The sequence below is a fragment of the Myotis yumanensis genome, unplaced genomic scaffold (genome assembly GCF_028538775.1).
Source record: "Myotis yumanensis isolate MYYU_CA2020_CCGP unplaced genomic scaffold, mMyoYum1.0.hap1 SCAF_7, whole genome shotgun sequence".
Taxonomy (NCBI): Eukaryota; Metazoa; Chordata; class Mammalia; order Chiroptera; family Vespertilionidae; genus Myotis; species Myotis yumanensis.
In genome coordinates, this window is record NW_027223758.1 from 34697296 (window position 1) to 34713096 (window position 15801).

Genomic DNA, 15801 nt, shown 5'->3' on the forward strand with positions numbered 1-15801 from the left:
TTTGCATAGTCGCTGGTTGATTGGCTGGTGGGCATAGCGGAGTGACACCAATTTGCATATTTCTCTTTTATTAGTGTAGATTTCTTTAAAGATAGTGATACAGTTTAAAAGGGAATAAAGGAAAATTAGTAAATAAAGGTAACAGTGGCTGGTATGTGGCAGAAATTGTGGAGGTAATATGTGAATGACTGGAATCTATGGAGCTTGGGGCCCCATTATCCAATGCCTGACTAGCCTGGCTACTGAATACCCTGAGCTAAGGAGACCTCCGGGATCCTAGCCTTGCACCTGTGCTCACCCATATGTCCTATGAGGGAGCTGCTGCATGGCAACCCAATAGTCATCTTGAAGATTAATATTTATTTAGCATTAATAATGGGCCCAGCACCTGGATAAATCATCTAAATGCAGGATTTTATTTAACCCTAACAAATATGAGAATGCTAAGGCTCAAGGTCATACAACATGTGAGGGGTGGATCCAGGATTCAAATCCAGGAAGTCAAACTCTAGAGCCCAAGTTCGTTGCCAGGGGTTGAAAGTTCACCAGCATCAAGCCAAATCTGGCACATTGTTTTTCATTTTTACTTTAAATTACTTTAAGTAATGATTATTCTCCAATTGGTTACTGATTATAAATGCATCCACCATTTTCCCCACCCCATCATATCAAGTTGTTTTATGCTATTAAAAGCTTGGCTATTAAAAGTAAGGTTGCCAGATTTACCAGTATAAATATAAGACATCTAATTAAGTTTGAATTCCAGATAAATAATGAGTAATTTTTAATGTAAGTATGTCCCAAATATTGCATGGCACATACTTAAACTTAAAAAGTCTTCATCTTTTATCTAACATTCAAATTTAAATGGGCTTCCTGTATTTTTTTCTGGCAACCTGATTCTGCAGGCATTTGCATTTATAATTCTCGCCCTATACTCCATCCTCTCCCCCACCAGAGAGGCGTGTCTATTGAGCATTTCTTCTGTGCTAGTTTTGAGTGGGGCCCAGAGCAACAAAGGGCTGTGCAGCAGCTCCAGCAGCACTATCGCTCGAGTCATGTGACCATTCAGCTCCATGGTGAAGGTGTCACATGGAGTTTCTGACAAGCCCCAATAAGCGAGTCACAGAGACGACCGCTACAGCTCTGGAGTAAGGCGGTGCCATCTTCAGCAGAGAACCGCACACTATTAGAAAAACAGCTCCTGACATGTAAAAGCAGAGAAAAATGTAAAAGTGGAGAAAAATGAACCTAATCCAGCCGTGGGCAAACTACGGCCCGCGGGCCGGATCCAGCCCGTATGAAATGAATAAAACTAAAAAAAAAAAAAAAAAGACCGTACCCTTTTATGTAATGATGTTTACTTTGAATTTATATTAGTTCACACAAACACTCCATCCATGCTTTTGTTCCGGCCCTCTGGTCCAGTTTAAGAACCCATTGTGGCCCTCGAGTCAAAAAGTTTGCCCACCCCTGACCTAATCTGTTTCATGCAGGACGGGGGGAGACTCAGGTCAATGGAGTAGGAAAACTAAATGGAAGATGGAGCAGGCAAGGCTGGACAGAGAAGGACTGGACCTTGAGGAGCTCAGAGCTAAGGCTGAGAGCTGGACTTCCTCCTGAGCCATTAGGAGGGAGCCTGGGACATGCTTTACATCAGCGGTTCTCAACCTGTGGGTCGCGACCCCTTTGGCGGTCGAACGACCCTTTCACAGGGTCGCCTAAGACCATCCTGCATATCAGATATTTACATTACTATTCATCACAGTAGCAACATTACAGTTATGAAGTAGCAACGAAAATAATTTTATGGTTGGGTCACAACATGAGGAACTGTATTTAAAGGGCCAGAAGGTTGAGAACCACTGCTTTACAAAAAGATAGCCCTGATAGTCCCAGCAGAAGGGCTAAAATTAAAAAGACTGACCACACCACACGCTGGTGTGGGAGTAGAGCAGCCAGAAACTCTCATACACTGCAGGCAGAAGTGTTAAATGATACAATTACTTTGAGAAAAGTTCCTGGAACTCTCTTATAAAATAATCCTACCCCTCCCCTGTGACCCAGCAATTCCATCCAAGAAAAATGAAAACATGTATTCACAAAAAGATTGGTCTTAAAATGTTCAATAGAAACTGTATTCATAATACTCCCAAGCTGGAAATAGCTCGGCTGTCCATCAATAGGAAGAAAACTGAATAAACACCCTGTAATTGACTCATACAATGGAATACTGTGCATCCATAAAAAGGGAGGACCATCCGGCCAGGGTGGCTCTGGTTGACTTATGAACCAGGAGGTCATGTCAGGGCACATGCTGGGTCGCGGGCTGGGCCCCCAGTAGGAAGCCTGCAAGAGGCAGCCAATCAATGTTCCACTCTCATCTATATTTCTATCTCTCTCTCTCCCTCTCTCTTCCTGTCTCTGAAATCAATTTTATTTTAAATTTTTAAAGGGAGGACCTACCAATAGCTACAACCATGTGAATGAATATGAAAAACATTAGGCTGAGTGAGTGAAAGAAGCCAGACACAATAGATGATATACCGTATGTTCCATTTACATGAAGGCCAAGGACAAAACTAATGTTTAGTGGTTAAAAAAAAGAAAAAATCAGATCCCATTCCCATGATGGCGGCTCAGGAGACAATTGACCGAAAGGGGGCATGAGGGAACTTTTCGGGGTGATAATGAATTTCTGTATCTTAATAGGGTTTACACAGATGTGTGTTTTTGTCAAATCTCAGCAAATGGACATTTAACATCTGCACTTTTCATTGTATATTGATTGAAACATTTTCCATTGCAGCCATAGGCTGGGCAGTCCCAGGATCACTTTAATGGTTCCAGAGAGAGTTCTCTGGCTAAAGATCAGCGCTGTAGCTGTCAGGTAATCTGACGATCCTATCAAAAGTGATATTCCCATTGTGGTCAATGTTTTTCTGCTTCTTTCAGTCTCTGCCTGGCTCCTTGAGGACTGGGCTAATCGGGGCAGAGGCCAAAGGCACCCACCAATCTGGGCCTGTCTGTTCTAAGTGGCCAGTTCCACTGTAACCCCAGAGCCCACCAGTCCCCAGCAATGTCATCACCAACTGTTTTTGGAGATAGACCATGAGGGCCAGGACAGACGTGGCATCCACTTTGGCACATGACTGTGATCTCATTGGGTTAAACTTGGGTGTCATGGAGGAGGAGGCTGGTGTTGGATGAACTCAGACACTGGACGACCAGAGAAGGATGCACCTTGGCCTCCAACTGCAGACAAATGTTGGACTCCAGGGAATGACACTCGGGCTGAAGTACTTAGTGGGGAGGGTCCTGACATCTGCAACTTGGGTTGCAATGCATCCCACCAGTAAGTTGATGGGCAGAACTTAGCTGGTGGACAGACAGTGTTATCTGTAAGTGGCTCTGGCTACAGTGTGGAGAGGAAATTTGAGGTGCCAGGCCAGACCCAGGGAGGCCAGAGAGGAGACTGCTGCAGCTGCCCCCGTCAATACCTGGTGAGGCCTGAGATGAGGCCAGGCAGAGGGGGCGTAGATAAGGGAGGCCAGAGACTGCACCATGGGGACACTCAGGAGGTGAGAGAGGGTGTTGAGAAATGAGTGGAAACAGGCCAGAAGTCGGGCCCTCTGTGCACAGAGACCCCTAGAATGACCTCCTCTCAGGAGCAGGAGACTCTGAAAGTGCAGAGAAGCAGAGGGGGAGGGGAAGGGGGTGCAGGGGGCAGAGGGCTGTCATGAATGTCCCTACCCAATGCGAAGGAAGACTTTGGACAGTTCCTGCCATGCTCCCACCTGCAGATGGGTCTCCTGGTTTGCCGACGAACGGCCTCTTTCTCCTCTTCCAGAGAACAGGTGACTAAGTGAGTAAATGTTAGCACAGGAACCTAATTCCATGTGGGTAACGGAGGGAGGTGCCCACTGGGTTCCTGGCCTCCTCTCCCAGCCCCCGGAAAGTCCTTATAAGCAAAGAGCAAGACATTTGCAGTCCAGGGAGGTTGTGGCGAGTCCGGAAAAGGTGCAAAGAGGTTGGAGAACACACTTCTCTCAGGTTTCGGACTCCCACCCAGCCGCCACAAGGTAAGAGATGTGCTTGCACTCTGAGAAAGAGCTCCGAGGCATTTCCTGATGCAGGTAAGTAGGCCGGTGCGGTTTCCCAGAAGCAGGGCTGCCTCCCACACTGTTGGCGGGAGAAAAGTGAGTGACCTCTCGGCCTCAGCCTCACCTCTCCGAGCACTGGCTGCTCGGCCCGGACGCCTCGAGCAGGCAGCATGGCCAGAGCATTTTGGTCTGTTCTCTCCGTGACTCTAGAAAAAGTATTTCCCCTCTCGAAAGGGGTTCATTCAAACCTCACCTATGACTTGAGGATAAAACAGCGCCCACCTCGGGGCATCCATGTGGATTTAGATGGGCTAATGCAAGCAAAGGGTATGGAAGGGCTCAGTAAGCTGAGTCACCGACATTATTATTGTCACCAGAGTCATGTTGGCCCTGTTTTATGGGAAGCGATGTTCTTTTTTCACTTTGGTAGGGTTATGCAATTTTCTGTTAGAAATAGAAAATCAAGCGTATTTGATTTTTCAAACGTGATTCCATTGACCAAAACGTAAGTTGAGTAAGCAGTCATCTGGCAGACAGTGCAGAAGCTGTGTGGCCGGCAGGGGACGCGATGCATAGACAACAGGTGTTTGGGAGACAGTGGCTGAAAGGTTAAGAGCACAAGTTTCAGAGTCAGATGGACCTGAGTTCAACTCCTGGCCTCTTGTCCCAGTGGCTGTGTGACCTTAAGCAGGGTCACCTGGCCTTCCTGCACCTCCGTTTCCTTATTTGCACAATGGAGGAAATAGCAGTGAACTTGTGGGCTGGAGGCTCAGTCTGGCAGGTAATGAGCACTCAGAAATGGTAGTGCTGCCCGCCCGGTGTGGCCCAGTGGTTCCGTATTGACCCATGAACCAAGAGGTCATGTGGTTCATTTCCCAATCAGAACACATGCCCAGGGTTTCGGGCTCGATCCCTGATGTGCGGTGTGCAGGAGGCAGCCAATCAATGATTCTCTCTCATCCTTGATGTTTCTATCTCTCTCTCCCTCTCTCATCCCCACTCTCTAAATTCAATAAAAACATTTTTTTTTATAAAAGAAAGAAAATGTCAGGGCTGTTCCCATTCTATTCTTTAGGTAGTCCCTCCCTTCATACATAATTTACTCCCCAAATTGTGTTCCCATAGTCAAATATGTGAAATGTGAAAGTCAAACAAGGAGACATTTACACAGGGTGTGTGTGTGTGTGTGTGTGTGTTGGATGGTGGGGGAGGGCATCCAGTTGAAGCTAAAGTGCTTCAACCCCAGCGATGCTCTGATGACAGAGCTCCAGCCTTCCAAACGTATTTTTTCTTGTTTTGTTTTGTTTTTGTTAATCCTCACCCAGGGATATTTTTTCCATTGGTTTTCAGAGAAAGTGGGAGGGAGGGAGGGGGAGAGAGGAGAGAGAAACATCGATGTGAAAGAGACACACATTGATTGGTTACCTCCCCCACGTACCCTGAAAAGTGGCAGGGTTCAAATCTGCAACCCAGGTACTTGCCCTTGACCGGAATCAAACCTGCTACCCCTTGGTGCTCAGGCTAACGCTCCAACCACTTAGTAACACCAGGGCCATGTTCTTTATTTTTGTCCTCTGACCCCACGACTGAGACAGTTGACCTCTGTGTTTTTATATTTCTTTGTCTATTTCTGGATCACTGTCTCCCCAGGAGAATGTGAGTCCCAGGAGGGCGTGGGACGGTTGGTTGGTTTGCTGCTATGTCCAAAGCACCCAGAACGGGGTCCACATGCTGTGGAATACAATTAGCTGGCTGACCCGCTGACCTGTGGCTGATGCCTCTATCCATCTCACGGTCCTAAATGACTGAGAGAATGGAGGAGCAGCCATCACCCTGTCTGGGTTCCCCTTGCCTAGGGCACTTATCAATGCCCAGCTGACCTCCACCTCAACACATGCTGCTCCAGCAGATGGGAATCCAGTCCTTGTGATTAACCCTTCCTTTGTTGACCCTGACCATGACCCAACCTAGGATTCTGGCTTAGCCAGGGTTTGTTTGAGTTAAAGCTTACGTGTTCCTATCCCACAAAAGAGGGATTATGCCCCTGTGTTTCCAGTTCTGATTTCTGTCTTTCTTTCCGATGGTTCCGGTGGTTCCGGGACCCGTGTGACTGGGCTTTTGTTGCAGCTGTCAGCCATGTCATCGCAATGTTTCCTTGGAATCCTGAGTCAGTGGGTGGGCTCTGGGAAAGGAACGAGGCTGCCTCCGCTCCTTTGTCCTCTGCCCAGCTTTTATTTACTCATTTTCAAGCTGTCTCATGGGGTTGTTTGCTGATCAAAAGATGCATTTAGTGTAAACATTCTTTTTAATTTTGAAAATACAAAGGAGATGGTAAGAGTCACCTGTGATGACACCACCAAGAAATAAACATTGTTTCCATTTGGGGGCATTTCCTTCCAGTATTTTTTCTAGGTTAAAATTTTTTTGATAAAAAATAGTAGAAACCACTTCTTTTTTTTCACTTGCTAAGAGCCTTCAGTACATTCTCTATATTGTCTTGGGACAGCTGCCTGGTGGCCCACCATTTATTTACTGAATTCCCTATTGCTGGACATTTAAGCTGGTCCCACTTTAGGGCCATTATCATAATGCTGCAATGAGCAGCCTAATATTTCATTTTTCCTGCACCCCTGGGCTCCCTGGCACAGAACCTACACAGACCCTGCACCAATGGCAATGGGTATGAGCCTTCCAAATAATGTATTTATCCCTGGAAACAGGCATTCCTTACTGCGTATCTACCGAGGTCCCTCTGCTATAAGCCAAGGTTATCCAACCCTGACCCACAGTATCAAGGAGCCCAACATCCTTATCTAACAGTTGGGGAAACTGAGGCCCAGAGATAAGAAGACTTGTCCGAAGGCATTCACAAACTCCACGTTGTCTAGATGTTTCCTCCACACTTTGTCTTCTCTTTGACATTTTGCAAGGGAATGCAAAATCTGCAGCAAAGAGGCAGGTGGTTGCAGCGAGGATGTAGCATCTGCACTGCTCATGGCAGACATTGCTAATCAATCATCACACTCTTCCCCGCTGAGTCCAGACCCTGAGGACTTCTCCAACAGCCAGTACCAGGCAACGAGAGGCGAAGTGTTTCTGCCATCCTGGTTGCACCTTTGGTGCCAACAGAGAGCCTTTTTAAACTGTGGCCTTGATGTCACTCCAGCGAGTTCCTCAAAGTGTCTCCCTTCTTGCCTTTCGAGTGAGTGGCAGTCCACAAGACCTCCCGTTTCCACCTGTCCAACCCCGCCATGTCCTCAGAAACCATTTCTGGATTCCTACAGGACCACACACTTCCCAGAAGCAGCCCCTCACCCCAGCTGGAGGTAATGGGGTGGGCTGCACAGGGGAGCAGAGCATGCTCCAGAGTCAGCCAGAGCTGGGTCCAGATGCTGGCTCCACATTTTATGGCTGTGGGACCTTGAGCAGGTCACTCCCTTTCCCCAAGAACCTTCCTTCTCTGGAAAATGAGGGCGATCACACCTCTATTTTCTCCGACCTGGCCTCTGGATGGTGACCTGTATAGAAAGGAGATGGTCTTTCCCACTCCACCACTTCGCTATGTCAGAGTGACCAGCTTCAGCTGAACATCAAACTCACTCTCTCCACCCGGAACAGAGGCTGCCATGGACCAGCTTGTAGAGAGACAGGGGAGGGGAGGCTCCCTCGCACACACCCCTTTCCCCTCTATCTCTGGCAAGAACGAGAGGAAAGAGGGCAGGAGAGATTTCCCCTGACTGATAGGTGGCTCCCTACACTCTGGGAAGCCAAAACATGTTTCAAGTTGAGTCTCACGGCACCTTCTTTGGGGGGGAGACCAAACCTTCCTGGCAGGTCTCTCAGGCTGTAACCTCAGATATGAACAGAGCTTCTCCAACTAGTCACTCTGCGTGCCACCTCAGCCCCCGGCCCTCTGGCACCCTTTCCTCACCTGCCCAGGGGAAACCAGCCCCAGACCAGATCTCTCCTGCAGGGTCCACACTGGGACCTAGGAAAAACACACACAAGCTTTGACCCCATCCAGAGGGAGCAAAGAGTTATAATTTTCAACTTACAGAAGCCGCTCTTTCTGCCAAACTTTTTCCTTTTTTGTTACTTCTCACCCGGGGATACTTTTCCACTTATTTATTATTTTTAGAGAGAGTGGAAGGGATGGGGAAAGACAGAGAGAAACATCAATGTGAGAGTGACACATCGATTGGTTGCTTCCCGTGCACACCCTGACCAGGGCCAGGAAAGGAGCCCACAACCAGCATGCAACCAAGTTACATGCCCTTGACCAGACTCGAACCCAGGACCCTTCATTCTGCAGGCTGACACTCTATCCACTGAGCCAAACCGGCTAGGGCTCTCCACCATAACTTTACCTCATCAGCCTTGCCTCAGGCAAGAAAGAGAATCCAGGATATTCCTTGTCCCAACTTCAGGGACCCTCAAGTCCTTAAATTGTCCTTGAAAATCCCACTCCCTCTCTGGCTGCATTAGGGGCAAACACCCTTGTTCTCCTCCCTGGGAAAGTGGGAAAAGGGACCACAGCTGTCTCCTTTTCCCTCTTGACCTTTTTATCACCTTGATCCGGGTGAGGAGCTCCCGCATGAGGGACTGAAGAACTATGCGGCCAGTTCTTGGCTACCTGCTTCCATTGTGGTCTGGCCCCTTCCTTGGTATACAGCAGTGGTCGGCAAACTGCGGCTCACGAGCCACATGCGGCTCTTTGGCCCCTTGAGTGTGGCTCTTCCACAAAATACCGACTTCTGCGCGTGGGCCACAAAGTTTCAGTCACACTGTACGTGTGTGCCCACACGTGGCATTTTGTGGAAGAGCCACACTGAAGGGGCCAAAGAGCCGCATGTGGCTCGAGAGCTGCAGTTTGCTGACCACTGGTATACAGCATCCGTGGGATTGTAGTGTCTCAGATGACACTATTGAAGACACCCATGAGTGGGCAGTGAGAGAGAGAGAGCTTTAATTTAGACACAGTGGCCAGTAAAGGCCTTTCCAAGGAGGGAAACTGAAGCTGAAACTTGGTGAAGGAGAAGGAGCCAGCCAGGGGAAAGCTAGGAAATGAGCTCTCCTGGGAAAGGCTCAGCACGTGCCAAGACCCTGAGCTAGGAATGAGAGGAGACAGTGACAAAGTGATGAGAGATGAGGGCTGAGAGGTGGACAGCAGCCAGCCGTGTGGGGCCTCCCAGAGTTTGGATTTCCATGCAAGAAGTGCAGGGGCCTGGGGTGGGGGAGGCCTGGGGTGGGGGAGGGTTAATAAACAGGAGAGTGACAAGGTCTGAGGAATATATTTAAAATTTAACTCAGGTTGTTGGGTGGAAATTGGAATTTGGTAGGGGAACTAAGAGAGGGAAGAGGGAGACTGGAGTGGAGACTGGGATGAGTAAGTGAGTGAATGATGGATGGATGGATGGATGGATAAAATGGACATCTCTCAAGGCAAAGGGGAATCCAAGCCCCAAGAGAGTATGTAGTTAGTACTTTGGGGGCTTCCAGGAAGGCAAAGGGATTCCAGGTGTAGGTAAAGCTGAGGACAGGCCACTTTATGCAGATCCTGCTTTCTGAATTGGGTCTTGAAGGTCAGTGATATTATTTCAACAGTAGTAATAGCCTCCACCGTTTACTGAATTCTCTGATGTTCCAAGTATTCCACATTGTCTTATGTGACCCTCAAAAGAGTTCCATTTTACAGCTGAGGAAAGAGAGGCTCAGAGAAAAGTCACCTTCCCACAGCCGCACAGCTGGCCAGCCCAGGAGCAGACGTTGCACCACGTCTGTGAAACTCCAAAGGCTTCCCCTGCTCTGCGGCCCACACAGGGCAAGACGGATTGTCAGGGGGATGTGGCATGGCATCCCAGGAAGAGGACACAGCACAATCAAAGGCCTGGGAGCTGGGAAGGGGCGAGGCCGGGATAAAGAGGCCCTCAGCAGTCTGAAGGCAACTGAGCAATATTGAGGGCACGGCCATGGCAACCCATGGGTTCCAAAGTGTGCCAGGCCTATAGAGGCACAGTCATGCTTGCAGACCCCAGGGAATGTGTGGGACCGAGGGACAGGAAGCAGGAGCTGATGCGGGCCCAGGCCCTGACACTGAGCTCGGGCCTCCCACAGAGAGGCATTGTTCATAGGCAGCAGGCATGACCATCTGGGAAGCCCAGGAGGGGCTGCTTGCCTCTCTGGAGATGTGCCCAAGGGATGTGCAGGGTCCCTCCCAGGAGACTTCACCTTTAGGAGTTGGAGGTCTTCGGTGCATTAGCAAACATAGCTACAATGTGCCTGGTCCAAGTGCCTGCCATGTGCCCCAGCACCCGGCCCACACTTCATGACAGCCCAAGACCTTTCTCCAAACCTCAGGAAGCTGGAATCTTGGGGCTGCTCCAGGCAAAGATGTGGTTCAACAGAAGCCACAAATATTTTCCTTGGACACCTTGGCCCACTCTGTGGCCTCAGCCCAAATACAACGGGTAACTGCTTAGCCCAGAGTATGCAGGATATAAAGCTGGACTTCTAGACCCACTGCCCAGGTGAGGAGGAAGCTGAGGTCGCTGGTGTGTCCAGGTAAAAGTGTGGGGAAGGGGCTGAAAGCCTAGGGTACCAGGGAGGTTCTGAGCTGGAGACACCTGTTGGGGTCAGGTCAGAAGCAGGAGGGAGTCTTGGTCCTCAGGTAAGGTCCCTCTGTCGACTAGGACCCTCTGAGGGGGTAGAGAGGCGCCCAACTCCCTTACTCAGAAGACCAGAGAATGGTCCTGAGGAGTAAGAATGGCTGAGTCTTTCCCAGGCTTCATCCGGATGACATAAACCCATTCTGCACACACCAATTGCACTGTGTCCAGCCCTGGGCTTGGGTGATTCTGGAGACAAGAAGTATCAGACAGTCCTGGCCCTTCTAATATAGGCCAATGCAGTATGTGCTGTGCTCAAGGAAATCTCAGGGGTACGGTGTGGTGGGAGGGGGCAGTCAGGGAAGGCTTCCAGGAAGCGGTGACATGTCAGGTGAGAACTGAGTAAAAGTTGGTTGGAGAAAGGCATCTCATGCAAAGGGAATCACATAAGCAAATGCCAGGAGGTGAGATATGATGTGGTGTGTGTGTGTGTGTGTGTGTGTGTGTGTGTGTGTGTGGTGCTGGGATTTAGGGAGGAGACACTTTTCCACAAAACAGATGCTACCATCCTATTGGTTCTCTGAGTGTCTCTGATCAGAGAACAGAGTGACATGCAAAGATAAAGGAGGGAAAATAGAGCTAAGATGCTTAAAAGAAACTTCCTGGGCAAAAGAGCAGAGTGCAGGGCATCTTATCTGTTTTCTCGCTTTAACTGCAAGGTGATTCTTTCTGAGCCCAGGATTAGTAATAATAACTGTTGTACTCATAATAACAGCTAATATTCATTGAGCTCTTATAGCATGCCAGGCCACAAATGGATGATTTCATTTAATCCTCCCAACAACCTTGTGATGTAAGTATTATTAGTATCCCTAATTTTATAGATGAGAAAACTGAGACTCAGAGAGGGTAAGTCCCTTGCCCAAGGTCACACAGCAAGTGGTAGAGGCAGTCCACCAACTCAGGTCTGTCTGACTCTGATGCCCATATTTCTCCTCTACCCTTAGGCTACCTGGCACACAGGGATGGGGGATCCTATGACTCCACAGGGGTCCCCATGGCCTAGACCTTTTAAGTTTAGCAGGCTTAGATTCCCCATTCTTCCAGGGCTCCCAAAGGTCATTCATTCATTCAGCAACCATTTGTTTATTAAACACCCATTGTGTGCCAGGCACTGTGTTGGGTGCTGGGGACACAATGGGGAGCAGGCAGACCAATACTCCCTCCCAGAGCTCATGGCCTGGTCAGGGAGGCAGGTGTTGAATCATTATTGCAAGTGTCTCTAAGAGCTCACGCTATTCCTAATCACTTCACTAAACAGCCTCTGCTGGAATCCATGCCCAAGTCACCAGGCATGGAGGACCTGCCCTTGGCCTCTCTGCCTGGCTAATGGGGCCCTTTATGCAAACCCCAGGTTCTCACATCTGCCACCTGCTGCTCCTTGGCCCCCATGAAGATGGCCAGTTCAAGGACCTTCACCCTCCTCTGTGGTTTGCTGGCAGCCACCTTGGTCGGAGCCACCCTCAATCCTCCTGCAGTCGTCATTATCGGCCCAAAAATCATCAGAGAGAGTAAGTCTTGGCCGCCCAGGCTTCAGCACCATAAGGCAATGGGGCAGGTGGAGCAGCTCTCCAATGGAAGGCAGGAGCTGCCCATGACTGGGGGTGTGCAAGACACAGTTGGGACCCAGGTCTAGATGAGACTCGAGTGGGTAAATTGTAAAGGCTGAAAGTGTCTGTGATCCCAAGAGTCCATGATTCCAAGAAACCCTCCTTAAATGCCACGATTCCAAAACTGACCACTCTGAGGTTCCGCAGCCTGCAGAAAGGGGGTGGCCCTGGGTGTGACCATGCAACTGCTCTCGCCTAAAACCCACTGGCAAAGCACCTCTTCAGAGTCTGAGTCAGTGACCAACCAGTCCCCAGAGAGGAGACCCTTGGCTGCAAACCCCGCGGCCTGGATCCCAGGCACAGCTTTCTCACCCTCCAACTCTGCGGCCCAGGAACCTTCCAGAGCCTGGGCTTTGTCCTTTGGAAACAAACAGGAAGGCCTGCCTCCCCAGGTTGCTGGGACTGTCCAATAGGACAGGGATTGACAAGAACTTGGCGAACTCTCTGGTCTAGTTTCTCGACGTCAGCACTTCTGACCTTATGAGCCAAATAACTCTTCACTGTGGGGGTCTGATCTGTGCATCTCGATGCTTAGCCGCATCCCCAGCCCAGTGCTAACAGCCAAGATGTCTCTGGACATTCTGTCTCTTAGGGAACAGGAGCGCCCTGGTTGAAAACCATCGCTCCAAAGTGCTGTGGCCGGAGCACATGATAACCAGTTGGCTCTGGGAATCCATCTAAACACGTAGAGGCCAGCCCTCTGCATGCTCTGGACCTGGGCCAGGCTGGACGGGCAGGCCCGGGACCGGGTCCTGCAGGGCCACACAGCTGCTGCAGCCGGAGGAGGGGTCCCACAGTAGGGACAGGGGCAGAGAGCGCTGGGTGCTGAGGGGGCAGGCAGAGGTGCCCTGGGCCCATACCGTGAATCGCAAGCACAGTGCCAGCCAGAGGTGCTTGGACATGAGCAACCATGGCAACCATGGTGTAGGTCCCCCGAAGCAGAATCTGAGTTAAGGAGTTGTTGGCGAGTGGTTGGCCTCAGAGATGTCCTCAGAAAACCTGCAGGCAAGGGTGGGCCAGTTGCCACAGGGAGCTGGAGCTCAGTCCTACTGGGCAGCTGTGTTGGTTAGGACCAGTCAGGAGACAGAAACCGCATGGTAAGCCCGACACACGAGTTTATATAAAGAATTATGAGCAGGGGGTCGGAGTCATGGGCCATTGGCTAGGAAAGAAAATAAAAACTCCAAAGAGGATTGGGGAGGGGGGAGAGGCTAATCCAGGGACAGAATAAGCTTGGAGGGGAGAATCCTCCCTGACCTCCTGGGAGGAGTGAGGTTGAAGCCCACGGGATGGTGAGGACATCTGTCCAGTTGTCCGGGTCAGAGCGGGGGCACAGCTGGCAGAGACCTGCCTGCAAGGAGCCGATGGAATTCTCTGGGATGCTGCCCGCAAGGATCCCAGAGTAGGGACAGGGGCAGAGAGCACTGGGTGCTGAGGGGGCAGGCAGAGGTGTCCCGGGCCCATACCGTGAATCACAAGCACAGTGCCAGCCAGAGGAGCTTGGACATGAGCAACCATGGCAACCAGCAGGAAGGCGGTTGCTGTTGGTTCACTGGGAAGCCTTCTCAGGAAACTTCCTGGACAGGAGCTGGGGCCCACAGTCCTGCTGAACTCGAGCCTGCGAGAGGAGCACAGCAGGGCCGGGAGGGGGAGCACTTGCTGCTGCAAGGCCCTCCAGAGCCTCTACTGACAGGGCTTAACGTCGCACCAGCAGCGAAGGAGGACCACTTACAGGGCCCATCTCCATCGCCACAGAGCTGGCTAAAAGGGTGGTTTTGTTGCCGAGGGGCAATAACACACAGGGACTCTGGGGCGCAGTGGGGCACACAAACACCTGAGTCATCCCACCTGAGGGCTGAGGGAGCAGGGTGTTTATACACCAATTCCCGTCCGTCACTGGGCAAGGGCTCTCCAGCATCAGCTCTCCGGCACCTCTGGCCCGCTCTGCACACAAGCCAAATGGACAGAACCCAGGGCTCCTCCTTTCTCTGCTCAGCACTCGATACTCTTTGGACAACAGACCCATAGAATGTGGGTGCCAGAGAATTGTGTTTTAGGCAGCAAAACAGCCCCAAACAGGGACCTCTGAGTTCCCTGCCTCTTGGCTCCAGACGTGTTTGCCGCCGGCTGGTGGTAGGGATGCAGAGGCTGGCAATGCTGGCGGGGGGTGGTCCGCCCATGCCCTAGTCGCCCCGATCTGGGCCATCATGCTCAAGACCACATCAATGGTAGAGATGGCCAGGATGGAACCATCCATACCCTCACCTTGAGTCCAGGTCCGAGTAGTCCTGCGTGATGCCCTCTCCCAGCCTGGAGCCCCTCCTTGCCCCTCCTGCTGGACTCTAATCCCCAGAATCTGTCTCCAGAGCTGGCAGAGAAGCTGAAGGACCATGATGCGATCCAGATCCTCCAGGAGCTGCCTCTGCTGAGCACCTTGCGGGAAGAGCCGGCCGGGGGCATCCCCATTCTAGGCAACCTGGTGAACTCTGTCCTGAACCACGTCATCTGGTAAGTTGGGAACTCCCCGCCCACACTTCTGCCCAGGACACACTTTGCACGTTTAATTGGTCAGTCAATAAGTATCAATCGGTATCGAATCTCTGTCTGACCACAAAGAATGGAACAAATGAAGTCCCTTCCTCAGAAGCTCCCAGATCAGTTAATAACCATAAGAGAGTCAGATGGGAGCCTGATAGGGTGACTCCAGAGGAAGGTCACCTGGGGTGAGAGGGTGAAGGTGATGCTTCTAAGTCTTGGTGACAGGTGAGCCATTGACTGCATGTTCACCAGGAGACAAGAAGGAAATGGTATTCCAGGCAGAGGGGCCAGCCTGGGGAAAGGCATAGAGGGTGAGAGGCGGCCAGAATGGCTGGTGCTCAAACCCCAAGGTAAGGACTGGGAGGTCAGAAGGGTTCGTTCCCAGAGGGCCTACAAAGTCAGCCCAAGGAGCTGGGATTCATCTCTTAAGTAATGGGGAGCCATGGGAGTGTTGAGAGCAGGAGCATGGCAGGGGGGATGTGGCAAGACCAAGCTGGGGAAGAACCAGTGGGTAGGGCTTGGGTCCAGCTGCTGGCTGGACACCAGGGAAGACAGAGAAGATTGAGGGGAATGAGTTTGTGGCCGATGCTCAGATAAATCTCACCTCTCCTGCATCCATCCAGGCTGAAAATCACCTCAGCCAACATTAGGAAGCTACAGGTGCCACCCTCTGCTGACGACCAGGAGGAGCTGATAGTCAATATCCCACTGGACCTGGTGGCTGGATTCAACACGTGAGTATCCCCTCAGTCAGGCATAGCAGGCAGATTCAACCATTCATTCCCCCCTTTCCTCTATGCAGGTATCTGGAAAAGAGTTCTAAGCAGAGGGAAGAGCAAGTGCAAAGGCTCTGAGGCAAGAGTACACTTGCTTTGTTCCAAGAAC

The 15801-nt window shown here is 50.8% G+C and overlaps 1 protein-coding gene across 1 annotated transcript in view; it reads left to right on the forward strand.

The window, feature by feature from the left end:
• The first annotated feature begins 4015 nt into the window (after positions 1 to 4015).
• Positions 4016 to 15801, forward strand: part of BPIFB1 (BPI fold containing family B member 1) — a 30940-nt gene continuing 19154 nt past the window's right edge. The window contains exons 1-4 of the mRNA XM_070421500.1: positions 4016 to 4082; positions 12123 to 12279; positions 14745 to 14886; positions 15540 to 15650. Of these exons, the coding sequence (XP_070277601.1) occupies positions 12159 to 12279; positions 14745 to 14886; positions 15540 to 15650 (374 nt within the window). The 5' untranslated portion in view covers positions 4016 to 4082; positions 12123 to 12158. The remainder of the gene's footprint in view (positions 4083 to 12122; positions 12280 to 14744; positions 14887 to 15539; positions 15651 to 15801) is intronic.